General features: G+C 49.1%; 1 protein-coding gene and 1 non-coding gene across 14 annotated transcripts in view; both read right to left on the reverse strand.

Moving 5' to 3' along the window:
* The window catches only part of Ccdc136 (coiled-coil domain containing 136), a 32,177-nt gene extending 28,136 nt beyond the window's left edge, over positions 1-4,041 (reverse strand). For 7 of the 13 annotated variants that reach the window (XM_040728627.1, XM_040728622.1, XM_040728618.1 and 4 more), the window contains exons 1-4: positions 3,916-4,040; positions 3,079-3,186; positions 576-821; positions 416-490 (exon numbers count right to left, since the gene is read on the reverse strand). In XM_040728627.1, the coding sequence (XP_040584561.1) occupies positions 416-490; positions 576-821; positions 3,079-3,186; positions 3,916-3,973 (487 nt within the window). In that variant the 5' untranslated portion in view covers positions 3,974-4,040. Of the gene's footprint in view, positions 1-415; positions 491-575; positions 822-3,078; positions 3,187-3,915 lie in introns of all 13 variants that reach the window. The other 6 variants (XM_040728625.1, XM_040728621.1, XM_040728628.1 and 3 more) reach the window with 1 other exon arrangement.
* A 9,365-nt stretch (positions 4,042-13,406) lies between these two features.
* On the reverse strand, positions 13,407-13,478 carry Trnap-agg. The gene has a single exon. It is a non-coding gene; the product is annotated as a tRNA-Pro (tRNA).
* Between the last annotated feature and the right edge of the window lie 275 nt (positions 13,479-13,753).

Consider the following 13,753-nt stretch of genomic DNA (forward strand, 5'->3'; position numbering starts at 1 on the left):
CAGGCTTTGGAAGAGAGCATGGGGGCACAAACTCATGTTCTTATATGTTTCCTTCAAAGACACATGGAGTGTCCTCTAGTCATATCCTGTTGGCTCCCTGCTCGATCCTACGGCCCCCTTGGAGGAACCAGAAAAAGAAATAAAGCCTAGAACTCAATCTTGATCATCCATCCCTGGCCCTGGGTTGGGAGAACAAAGTGTAGAGGGATGTGGGGAGGGGGGAGAGGTTGGGAAGAGAAAAAGGAGGCAGGACTCCATGTAGGAATGCAAAGATGGAAATTAAGGCAAGAAGAGAGGGGGAGGGGCAAGGAGGAGAGAAAGGGGTAGGAAAACAAAGACTAGCGAGGTCAAGGTACTGAGTTAGGTTTGCTTACTTAGGGTGGCCGGTGTCTCTCTAGACTCGGGGGGCACTCACCTTGGAGCTGCTGAATCTGCTTGGTAAATACTTCTGCCTGCTGGGCACTGGCCAGCCGCTCATCCTCCAGGAGCCCTGAAGTGAGAGGGACATCAGGTTGGGAACCAGGGAAACACAGAGCCTTGGAGCCCAGGCCCCCTGCCCTGCCCCAGGCGCTCACCCTGAAGTTCCAGGGAGTCATCCTCATGCTGCCCAGCGAGCTCACGGGTCTCCTCCAGCTCTGCCACCAGCTGGAGCACCTGAGCCCTCAGCTCCTCCAGCTCTGTCTCTGTGAGGCTCAGGCCCCGATGCTTGCTCATGGACAGGGAACCCAAACCTCCTCCTTTCTGCACTTGAGCTTCTTCAACCTCTTCCTCTTCTTCCTCCTCCTCTTCCTCCTCATACAGAGCTGGGAGTAACACCTCCCCTAGGAGAGACAACCATCCCACTGGAGAGTCAATGCCCATTTTCCTCAACAGTCCTTCCAGAGTCCTGCACCTTACCGCCCCAGGGACTGGATTGTAGAATAGTGCCACCTGGTGTCTTCCCAGGTTCCCCTGGGCTGGACCTAACTCATGCAGAGGCTCTGGTGGGTCAAATTTGGAAGCACCCTTTCCCACTTCCAAGCTCCTAGTATTGAATGTCTACTGCCTTTACAGCAGCATGCTGGCTCATCTACAAGAAGCTAGCATGAGGACACCTGGCACTTCTAGTATGGTCACTGGGTAGTGGGACAAGGAGTTAAGAAAGGATTCAGACTTTCAGACACAGCTTCGTATTTAGGCCAAATCAGGAAAGATTGGGAAAACAACAACAAAAAAACCCACATCCAGGTGGCTTGCAAAATATTGGCCTTTTCATAATAGGAACACACCGTCGTGGCCTGTAGGTAGAGAAGAAAACATTCAAAGGAAATGGTTCTGAGCTGTTTACTGGATACATGTGGGAGCCCTTTCAAATGGATGCTGTCAAATAACTTTTTGAAAATTTCTACACTTATGTTTTTCCTGTTGGGTGCCATGAGGTCCACCTCTTTCCTGTTGACCCAAGTTGGTTTTGGTTTTCAGGGTTAAGTCTGAAGCTGAACTCATGTATAACAGAAAGTCTGCCTTTTTTTTTTTTTTTTTTTTTTTTTTTTTTTGGTTTTACGAGACAGGGTTTCTCTGTATTGTTTTGGAGGCTGTCGGTCCAGCCTGGCCTGGAACTCACAGAGATCCGCCTGCCTCTGCCTCCCAAGTGCTGGGATTAAAGGCATGTGCCAGAAAGTCTGCCATCTTAACACATTTGAAGCATTATTTATTTATTTTATGCATGTGGGTGTTTTTCCTGCTTGTATGTCTGTCCATCGTGTGCATGCAGTAGCCTTCGGGGTCAGTAGAGGGTGTTGGATCTCCCGGAACTGGAGTTATAGGATGGTTGTGAGCTCCCATGTGGGTGCTGGGAATCAAACACTGGATAACTACTAAGCCATCTCTCCAGTACTGTTAACCTATTTTAAAAACTGAATTGGAGGGGCTGGAGAGATGGCTCAGCAGTTAAGAGCACTGACTGCTCTTTCAGAGGACTTAGGTTCAATTCCCAGCACCCACAAGGTGGCTCACAACTGTCTGTAACTCCAATTCTAGGGGACCTGACACCCTCACACAGACATACACACAGGCAAAAGACCAATGCACATAAAGTAAAAATAAAATCATTTAAAAAAAAACAAGCAAACACTGAATTGGAGCCAGGTGAGGTCCTAACACTTGGATGGCAGAAGCAAGCAGGTCTCTGTGAGTTCAAGGCCAACCTGGTCTCCAGAGCCGGTCCCAGGACAGCCAGAACTGCTACACATAGAACATAAAAACCCTGTCTTAGAAAACAAACAAACAAAAAACCAAACCAAAACAAAACTCTTGAATTGGTACTGGTCCCACCTTTCGGGTTGGTGAGCACTCCTTTTGCTGCAATGCAGTTGCTGTAAATAGCAATCTTGTCTTGGTGGAGACTGCTTTGTTTTTAAATTCTGAATCTCCGGTTTTCCTCTTCTAATACCAACAGCATACGGTTCATCTGAGACCCCTTATGCTGTCGAGTCTCTAGGGGAGGCCTGTACTGAACTGTAAAGGGGCCTCGGGTCACTTCACAGGAAGTCCTGGATAATGTGTTGGTCCTCCCTGCCCTGTCACGTGGGAGCGGTGTTGGCGAGTTGACTTCACCTAGTTCTCTCCTAACTAAGCCTCTCTCACTAAAGCTGCAAGGCTCCATTCAAAGTTGACAGCGGTGGCACCAGAAAGCCAGTTCACACGCCCGCCCATGTCCTGGCGTTTAAAAATAAGAGACAGCTTGGGATCCAGGTCAGCAAGCAGCCAGAACATGCACCCCGCTGAAAGGCTGCTTCCAGGCTCTGTTCAGCAGGACCTCTGTCTGTCTGGCAGCGTCCCCCAGGACACACAACCTGGTTAGCTGGGTGACTGGAGCCCAAAGGACTGTGCCCGAACTTCCATCAATGCCTGAGCCCACGGCAGGCCTGGAGCTCTGCCACCAGGGAGGAGGGGCCTGAGATGAAGTGACGGAAGGACCATGTCCTGGCTCAGAGCTCTGTCTGGGGTCAGGGAAGGAAGAAGGATGGAAGGAATTGGGGAGTAGGGTGATGGGAGATAGAAAGCCTTTTTTTTTTTTTTTTCCGCCAGAAAACTCACCCTCCATAGCTTGCATCCCACGGCGTTCCAGGGACCCCCAGCGCTGGCCTTTCTTCCTCTCACAACCCTCAGATACCTCATAAGAGCCTAAAGTGGTTACCGTGGGTCCTGTAAGCAGGAGAAAGTAGGCACTGTAGGATCCGAAAGAGGCAGGGGGCTGAGGGGAAAGAAAGGGACGCGGATTCTTGCCTGGGAGCCCCGAAATTTGTAATCCTACTGGAGGAGCCTGACTCACTCTGTGAATCTACTCCCTTCGCCACCTCTCATGCTCCGCCTAAGGAGAGGACCCCAGGCCGGCGCTGCCCAACCTCAGCACCTCTGCTCCAGGATGCTGCCGGCTCCCCTCCCTCGCCCAGACAGAAAGAGGGTGAGTGTTTATCTCGGGGCACAAGAAGAGCGGTAGGATGGGAACTAAGAAAGAAGGGTTTGGGAGGATGCGGTGGCGCAAGGCAGGGAAGGGAGGGGCGGCCGGACCTGGAGGGAAGGTGCTCCAACCCAGGCCTCTCCTCTCCCCTCCCCTCCCTCTCTAAACCTCGCCCGGCCCACCCTCACCCCGTGGTCGAGAGCTTTCATGAACTGGAAGGGTGCGGGCTCGAGATCCCCCTCCCCACCGCCCCTCGCGAGCTGGAAGCACCGTCCGGCTGGAGAGGCGAGGCGGGGAGCGCTTGGGGAGTGACCGCTAGGGAGGGGACACCCCAGGTCGAAAGATGGAGAGCTGTCGCAGGTGGAGGCCAGGGCGGAGGAAGTCGACTCAGCACCCGGAGCGCCCGGGGGTCAGGAGGAAGGAGAGCCGAGGGGGAAGGAGCATGGGGGTGCTGAGGGAGGGGCGGCTCTGACCTGGGCTGGGGCAGCTCCAGCCCGCGGCTCCCGCGCCGGCCCCGCCGCCTGCCTCCATGGCCGCTGCCGCCGCCGCCGCCGCCTCCCGAGCAGAAGCCGCAGCCGCGGGGCCGGAGACCCGGAGCCCGGTGCGCAGGGAGGAGAGAGGGCGGGCCGAGGGGGCGGGGCCTGGCCTGGCCACCTGACGCGGGTGCCCGCCTGCTGCCGCCCGGAAACCCTCCCTGTCCCCGCGGCTCCGGACCGGGTAGGGACCAGCACTGGAGGCTCAGTGCGTCTTAACGAAGTGCCCAAGCCTCCCCCGAGGCAGCTCCGGGTCTGCTGCGCCCGCACAGCGGGCGTGAGCTACCGGGTCTTAAGGATGCTCCCAAGGAGGGACAAGATGGGTTGGTTCTGGCGACAGAACCCACCCTGGGTCAGCCGCTCGTAAGGACCTCTGTGCTCTGGGTTTCAGGGCCTGGTCCTGCCTGGTGATTGAGGCCGAGAAAAAAAAAAAGAGCAAGAATGGTCTGTTTCCTGCAAATGCGCAGACACGCGCCCTCTTCCTTAGTCTACACGTTAGGGCCAGCGTCTCCTTGGCCGCAGCTCACCGAGCCCATCCCCTCCCGGTGGCCTCACGCGCCGCAGAGCTGCTGCAGGGCTGGAGAGTAGGGAAGCTGAGACTTGGATGTGCCAACTACAAGGCAGTAATCGCTGCTTTTGCCGAATTCCCACCAAGCCAGAGCCAAGGACTGACTTAGGAGGAGCCCTCCGTAGTTCAACCCTGCTGCATCAGTCACCAAGACCTGTCCTCTCCCCTGTCCTTTGAGTCACGCCCCGCGGCTGTGGGCACCACTGATGTTCCCTCTAACAGGGAACCACAGGGCTTATTTCACCTTTTCAACTATTCACTCAAGAGATGATCTTGAGGCAGATGTGACATCTCAGCAGGTGTCATTCAGGTCAGAAGTGGATACCCCGAGTCAAAACTGTGGGGCGATTTCTAAGCTGGGTACACACACCAGTTAGTTCTTTCGCTTGCAGTCTCATTCCTAAAGTTTGGACATGGATTGGCCGCGTTCACCTTCTCGGATGCCAGGCTCGCAAGCTCTCCCTGTTCCGCAGGAACGAAGTACTTCTTTGCCTGCATAGCCCCTGCTCATCAGCCATTTCAGCCCTGGGTTGAGAGTCTCTAGACACCCCATCCCTTCCTTGTTAGATACCCTGCTGTGCTCTTCTGACCTTGCTGTTAAGGTTGGCAAGTGTCCTAGTCATCTTTGTGTCTTCAGCGTCCAGCAAAAACCCTGGCCCATGGAACAAAATGAGGAAGTGAATCTTCCAACTGCATTAACCTGCGGGTCATCCGGCCAGGCTCGGGCAGCAAGGTAATTGTTAGAGATGATGGAAAGTCTTGGGGACTAAAGGAGACTAACTCATGGCTCAGAGGTTAAGAGCACTGACTGCTCTTCCAGAGGTCCTGAGTTCAATTCCCAGCAACCACATGGTGGCTCACAACCATCTATAATGAGATCTGGTGTCCTCTTCTGATATGCAGACAGAACACTGTATACATAATAAATAAATAAATAAATAAATAAATAAATAAATAAATAAATCTTTAAAAAATAAAAAAATAAAGGAGACTAACTCTGGGAGCTCGGTGGTAATTGTTAGAGATGACGGAAAGTCGTGGGGAACTAAAGGAGACTAACTTTGGGAGCTCGGTGGCCCTGCCCTGTGCACCTCTTTCTGGTTCTGTCTCAGCACAGGTCACATTAGCAGTTGGCAGTGGGCAAATGGAAAGAAAGAAGTTGTGGGTTGTGACATCCAGGGGTCCGAGCTCTCCTTAGGGGAGCCTGGATCTTGAGCATTGGGACTAATCTCTCCCTGGTTCCTGGGGTGCAGATCATCACTCATTGTTGATCTGGGGGCTTTCAAGGAGGACCTGAGCCAGTCTTTAGTAGGAGGCAAACCCTGTTCAGACCAGGTTGAGATGAGGGTGAAGTTAGGGGGCAGAAGGAAAGAGCTTGGGTATGGGGAGGGGGGCTGTAGTTCAGGGTTGTGTCTCTGAAAGGTCAGACCTGCTGGGCGTGTCAGCCAGGTGATCAGCTTAGAGGGGTGATCTGGGTTAATCCTCATAATCACAGGGTTTAGGACTCAGTCTCACCCCAATCCCATCCCAGGAGATCATCCTTCCTGAGGCCCGATGCAGCCATTTATCCCCCTTTACCCTATTTCTAAATGCCCAGAGCGGCCATTAAAACAAGCATGCAGAGAAGCAGAGTTCAAGCGCTAATGTGACAAATGTGTGCACCCCAGACTGCTCATATCATTTTATTTTCCCTAGATTCTGGGGACTGAACCTTGGACCTTGTGCATGTAGGCAAGTGTCCCTCTACCCAGCTGCCTCCCTGGCCTTCTTTACGTTTTACTTTGAAACCAATTTTATATTTTTATCAATTCTTGGAGAATTTCATACAATCCATTTTGATTCTGTTTACCTTCCCCCACTCCTCCCAAGCCCACCCCCTTCACCCTCACCTCATTAACCCCCCAGCTGTGAGTTGTCTTCTTTTATCTTTTAATCGAATCCATTTTGGATTGTCCTCCCACCCTTGGGAGCAGGGCCTGCCCTGGAGTGTGGTCAGGCCTGCCAGGGAGTCATATCATTAAAGAAAACTGACTTTCTCTCTCCCAGAAGCAATTTTACTTTTTACAACTATGTTTTTAAAACTTACTTATTTGAAGGTGCGTGAGCATATTTGTCTGCATTTCTATATCTGTGCCCCACATGTAGGAAGTGCCCATGGAGGCTGGAAGAGGGCACTGGACGGTGGGAATGGAGTTACAAACGGTTGTGAGCTGCCACATAGGTTCTGGGACTCAAACCCAGGCCTTCTGGAAGAGCGGCCAGCCTCTTAATCACTGAGCCATCTCTCCAGCACAATTAATATCTTGCCAAATTTGATTCTGAGGTAGGTAAGCACAGGGAGTAGTGTAGCAATTTGGGATCCTGCTTGGGTTTAGTCATGTACAGTCCTTCTCTCTTGTAATGTGCTTGGCAGCCTAGTTCCTTCACCTGAATGTACTATGCATACACAACCCTCTTCAAACACCACATCTAGCAGTCATGGACCCCTACCCAAATCAGAACACATACACCACTCTTTGAACAGCAGTTTAAGTTTCTCCACTCCTAACAACTATCAAGTTTTTTATCCAAATGCATTCCCAACAGGGCTGCAGAGAGGTCTCAGCCGTTAAAGGCTAGGCTTGCAACAACAATAATAAAAGACAAATATATTCCCAATGCATCTGAGTAGAAAGAGTAGAAAGGCAGTCCGACCTGAAAAGTTTACAAAAGGGTAAGGCTGTGTCCATGAGTAAAGTTTTAGGGAGAATACTGTATTTGTCATCTTATGTGTGTGTATAATTGGGTGCCTCTGTAATTAAAACCAGATGCATTATGGAAAGGCATATGTGAAAAATAATTATATGGGGGCTGGAGAAATGGCTCAGAGGTTAAGAGGACTGGCTACTCTTCTAGAGGTCCTGAGTTCAATTCCCAGCAGCCACATGGTGGCTCACAACCATCTGGAACGATATCTGGTGCCCTCTTCTGGTGTGCAGGCAGAACACTGTATACTTAATAATAAATAAATTTTAAAAAAAGTAGAAGTAGTAGTCGTAAATTTAAAAAAAAGAAAAATAATTATATGACATAACCTATTAATCAAAACAGAGAGCTACTCTGATTATGCACTTTAGTAACCAAACTCCTCTGAACCCCATAAAGGGAATCCTCAAGTCAAAGTTGAGGGTCCTTGAACAGTCTCTCATCCTGTGGACCACTGATCCCGTGGATTTCTTTCTGGTCCGTGCAGACTCTCATCCTGTGGACCACTGATCCCGTGGATTTCTTTCTGGTCCATGCAGTCTCTCATCCTGTGGACCACTGATCCCGTGGATTTCTTTCTGGTCCGTGCAGACTCTCATCCTGTGGACCACTGATCCCGTGGATTTCTTTCTGGTCCGTGCAGACTCTCATCCTGTGGACCACTGATCCCGTGGATTTCTTTCTGGTCCGTGCAGACTCTCATCCTGTGGACCACTGATCCCGTGGATTTCTTTCTGGTCCACACTGTTTGCTTTGCTTTGAACAGTTTCCTTGGCACTTTGCAGATCTGTGTCAGCCCTTACTTGAATTAGAACCCTGGGACCTGGAAAAACCCAACCTTGACCATCCTTGAAAGTTGTTCTTTAGCCAGGCATGGCGGTGCATGCCTTTAATCACAGCACGTGGGGAGCAGTGGTAGGCAGATAGGTCCCTGTGAGTCTGAGGCCAGCCTGGTCTACAGAGCGAGTCCCAGGATAGCCAGGGCTGTTACACAGAGAAACCCTGCCTCGAAAACCCAAAAGAAAGAAAGGAGTTGTCCATATATAGTCACAGAAATTACATAATTTTTATTTGTGTGGTTTAGATATCTGTCTAAATAATGTTACATTATCTACCTTCCTCTGGAAACCTTAAAATTGTAGCTCTCTTCATCCTCTAGTGGGCATTTGGAACGCTTGCAGTTTTCCATAAAAAAGTAAATGCTGCAACTGGCAGTTCTATATATGTCTTCTTGGCATGTGTGTGGCTGACTGTCCCAAGGGCAGATAGCTAGAAGGGAATTTCTGGGTCGTGGAATAGGTGCCTCTAAGTTTTACTAATTGTTGTCAAATTACTCTGTAAAGTAGTTGGGCCAACTTAAAGGCCACAATTTGTGGATTTACTGGTCTTCTTTACTTTCCAGCTGCCAATTGTGTAAAAGCTACTCTTTCTAGTCTCCTTGTACATTTTTCTACAATTCTTTTCCTTCTTTTTTTTCTGTTGTTGTTGAGCTAGGGTCTCATTGTATAGCCTTGGTTAACCTAGAGCTTGCTATGTACAACAAGCTGGCCTCAAACTGCAGAGACCTATCTACCTGTGCCTCCCAAGGGCTGGAGTTAAAAAAAAAAAGTATGTGCCACCACACCCAGCTGTATTCCTCGATCTTTAAGTCTGCAGTCACCATGCTTTTCTAGCAAATAGAAATGGCTTAGCACAGGCCAACACTCTTTCCCAGTTCCTATGTTTCAATCTGGTATTTTGGTTTTAACCTGTCTTTAACCCCACTAAGATTCATCACCACCATCATTATAGGTAGTCTACCGTCATCACCCTCTGAACACGATTTGTTTAGATTCACTCTCGTTTCTTTTACTTTCTGTTTTTTGTTTTGTTTTGCTGCTGTTTGTTTGTTGTTGTTTTGTGTGTTTTTTTTTTGTTTGTGGTTTTTTTTTTGTCCTGTGTTAGGACAGGAGCGTTAAGAATGCCTTTAAGGGGCTGGAGAGATGGCTCAGAGGTTAAGATAAGAGCACTGGCTGGCTGTTCTTCTAGAGGTCCTGAGTTCAATTCCCAGCAACCACATGGTGGCTTACAACCATCTGTAATGAGATCTGGTGCCCTCTTCTGGCGTGCAGGCAGAACACTGTGTACTTAATAAAAGAATGGCCTTGAAATTCTGATCCTCCAGTCTCCATCTCCCAAGTGCTGGGTTACAGGTGTGGACCACCACACCCAGTTAGATAGAACCTGGGCTTCCTGCAACTAGTCTTTTTCCTTTAAATCTCTGCCAACTAAGCCACTAATGTATCTCCAGCCTTACTAATGTATCTATAAATTCCTCTATTCACCATTTCTTCTTGCATTCCACTCTTTCTTGTTTCTGCTTTCTTTCTTATGAAATATATCTACTTGTAGCATGTTGGTGAAAGTCGTTGCCTGGCAATTATTCTCAGTCTTTTTCTTAAAATGCCTGGATGTTATACTCCTTAAATGGAAATTAGGTGGGCAGAGTTTCCCCCCCCCTTGGACTTTTTGTTTTGCTTTGTTGTTTGTTTTGTTTTGAAACAAGGTCTCACTCTGTAACCCACAGTGGCCGGGAACTTGCTAGGTAGCCGAGGCTGGCCTTAAACTCCAGAGCGGCTTCTGTGAGAGAAATACTGTGTAAGCATAAGACCCGAGTTTGGATCCCCAGCAACCACTTAAAAAGCCAGGCATGGCAGCATACAACTATAATTCTAGCAGTGGGGGGAGGAGCGGGGGAGACATGTGAATCCCAGGGTTCCTGAGGCCCAGCCAGTCTAGTCGAAATGGCAAGCTCCAGGTTCAGGAAAAGACCCTACCTTAAAAAATAAGATGGAGAGGAATAAAAGAAGACATTTGACAATAAACAACATCTGGTTCTCATGGCACACACAAAACACACTACACACATGTACACACAACACGCACACACATACACCACACATATACACACACAACACATACATGCATACACATGTGCACATAGGCACACCATACACATACACATGTACACACCACACACACACACACACACACACACACACACACACGTATACACAGAGCTACCAACAACAGCTAGGTACTTTCCTTTCTGGCTGATTTTTTAAATTAATTTTTACTTAAATTAAAAACAATCTTATTTTTACATAACTAACCCCCCCCCCCCAGTATTCCTCCATAGGGAATGGGCTCCCAAAGCCCATTTGTGCACTAGGGATAAATACTGGTTCCACCCCCAGAGGCCTCCCAGCTGATATCCACATTCAGGGGGTCTGGTTTTGTCTTATGCTGATTTCCGAGCTGTCAGTCTGGGGTTTGTGAGCTCCTACTTGCTCAGGTCAGCTGTTTCTGTGGGTTTCCCCAGTGTGGTCTTGACCCCTCCCTCTCTGCAACTGGATTCCAGGAGTTCAGCTCAGTGCTTAGCTGTGGGTGTCTGCTTCTGCTTCCATCAGCTACTGGATGAAGGCTCTAGGATGGCATTTAAGGTAGTCATCAATCTCATTATAGGGGAAGGGCACTTAAGGTAGCCTCTCCACTATTATTACTTAGATTCTGAGTTCAGATCATCCTTGTGGATTCTTGGACATTGCCAGATTTTTCGTTAAATCCGTAATGGCTCCCTCTATCAAGGTATCTCTTTCCTTGCTCTCCTTCTCTGTTCTTCCCCCAACTCGACCGTCCTGACCCCTCATGTTCTCCTTCCCCCTCCCCTTCTACTCCCCTTCCTCCCACCCCCTCCCCTTCTGGCTGATTTTAAGATCTTCTTTTCTGTTGGTTGCTATAGCTTCACCACCCTATTGAGTTCGGGATTCCTCAGTGTGAAGATTTATGTCTGGTCTTGAGTCTGGAAAGTTCTCATTTTTCACAATACTACATTGCTCTTGCTTGTTCAGCCTCTTAGCATGTCTCTTTCCCTCCCTTGTATCTTTTAACTATTCTTTCATAGTTCCTCATATTATTTTTCTACTTGCTCACCTTTCTGAATGATTTGTTTTGTTCTTTTGGTTCTTTGTTTTTGCTTCTTGAAATAGGGTTTCTCTGTGTAGCCTTAGCTGTCCTGCAACTCCCTCTGTAGACCAGGTTGGTCTCGATCTCAGAGATCCACCTGCCTCTGCCCCCCTGTGTGCTGGGACTAAAGGCGTGCGCCACCACTGCCCAGCCATTCTGGATGATTTTTATTAGCTCTATCTTCTAGTTCACTAGTTCTCTCTGAGTCTAATCTTTTTAGTGCATCGTTGCCCCCCCCCCCCACGCCCACTATCTCTTCTTTCTGTTTTTTGGCAGAGTTCTTGTATCTCAGGCTGGCCTGATGCTCCTTGTGTAACTGATGATGACCTTGAACGCCAAGATTACAGATGTGCACCACTATGGCCTCCTGCATGCCAGGCCAGAAACTAACTGAGCTTCCTCCCCAGCCCGTTTTAAGATTCATTTTATGTGTATGTGTGTTTTACCTACACGCATGTTTGTGTAGCATGTGCGTGCCTAGTTCCTGTGGAAGCCAAAAGAAGGTATTGGGTCCCCTGGAACTAGGGTTACGGACAGTTGTAAGCTGCCATGTGGGTGCTGGGCATCAGACCCAGGCCCTCTAACCACTGAACCATTTCTCTAGCCCTCTGTTTTTCATTTCTGAGTGTTTTATTTCATTCCCTCAACAATCTCCTTATAACCATGGTTATTCTCATCACAGTTTTTTTGTCTTAATCTTTAATATTTGATGTGTACTTACTATGTAATGGTTTTCATGTAGCATCATCCCACCTCTTGGAGTAAGTACTCTTGTATGCTGTGCCCCCTTAGGAGGAATTACCTCATGGAAGAATTTCATTTCGTCTGGGAGTCACCCCAGAGATGGAGACAGGGCACTCTTAGCGGGACTCTTAGATGGACCGGTAGGGATCCTGAAGAAAGCAGCTCTACATGGCAGGTGATGAGGCCCAGCTGTTGCTTAGGGGAACACATGCACAGTAGGCTGTTGATTGCCCTCAGGAACACAGGGAGGTGAGGGATTCTGCCGGGGGGGGCACAGTAAGGGGCGGGGCACAGAGTGTGGAGAGGGGCTTAAGGAATGGCTGCAGATTGGGTGAGTCTGGTTGTCTGACGACTTTGCTATTAGTTTTAGTTTGTGTATGTATCCAATATGTCATGATCATATCTAGCTCCCAACCCCTCCTCCATGACTCAGTGTTGCCAGTGTGTTTGTGGGTGTCCCCGCTCCACGGAGCACGGGAGGGGCTCCATGCCAGAGCAAAACCAATCTTGCTTCCCCAGCAGCCACCAACTGCCAATAGCTCCTCAGCTAGGTGTGGGACCAGGTGAGTCCCACCCTGACTGGCAGTGTTGTGAGCGACCACCTAAACACCTTATCAGTGTCTGGGGATGGTCGAGTCTGTAGGAAAACTACAGACTGTGTAACAGTTTTCTGGCTGCATAACAGGTTTTTTTGTTTGTTTGTTTTGATTTGATTTTTTTTTTTTTTTTTTTGGTTTTTACAAGACAGGGTTTCTCTGTATTGTTTTGGAGGCTATCGGTCCAGCCCGGCCTCGAACTCACAGAGATCCGCCTGCCTCTGCCTCCCGAGTGCTGGGATTAAAGGTGTGTGCCACCAACGCCCGGCTTGATTTGATTTTTATTGCAGTTTGTACTTCTTGTTTAGAAAAAGTAGAAGAAACTGGGAAATCCTCCACAAATGATAGTATTTCGCTGTGATTTCTTCAGCAGTTTCTCTCTTGGGCCTATCCTTTCCATCCCCTTCTCCCTTTCTCCTTCTTTCCTTTCTTATGTTTCTTTTTTCTTTCTTTTCTATTTTTGGTGAAATTCCCCCATATACCCTGGTTTTGTTGAACTCTGTCTTGCTTCAGTATGGTTATGTGGTATTTCTGGGAATTCCAAGGGTCAGGAAACAGGTTTTCTTTTGGTCTTTTTGTTAGGTCCCAGTACCATGTAGATGACTTAAAATTGGCTTCTTCACCCAGGACTCCTAGTGGAAGCCTGGGAACCACAGCCATGCTTGTCCAGTTTGCCACGTGGAAGCAGCAGTGTATATATTAGTGCTTCTACTCTGCAATGAGCAGAGTAGCAATGTGGCAGCTGGCCAAGGAGGAACAGAAAAGAATAAATAGGGCTCGTCCGGGATTTGAACCCGGGACCTCTCGCACCCTAAGCGAGAATCATACCCCTAGACCAACGAGCCGCTGGTAGTTACTTCTGGCCAGATGTGTCCTCTCTACCACATCATCATCTTTAGTAGCAGTAGTTGTGGTTCCTAGGAGCAGTTTCTCTGCTACTCCACTCAGGCTGGCTCCCAGCCCAGGCAGGCAGCTCTCCAGCAGGCCTTGTCCTGGGCTCCTTCCTCAGCCACACAGCCTCTCCTCTGCCTGGAGCTCCACACAGGGCTCATTCTTCCAAAAGCCTTGGTGGGAGACGGCCAGGTCCCAGCAGGCACCTCTCCGCTGGGTAGCGGAGTTC

This window comes from Mesocricetus auratus, unplaced genomic scaffold (genome assembly GCF_017639785.1).
Source record: "Mesocricetus auratus isolate SY011 unplaced genomic scaffold, BCM_Maur_2.0 Super-Scaffold_100019, whole genome shotgun sequence".
NCBI lineage: Eukaryota > Metazoa > Chordata > Mammalia > Rodentia > Cricetidae > Mesocricetus > Mesocricetus auratus.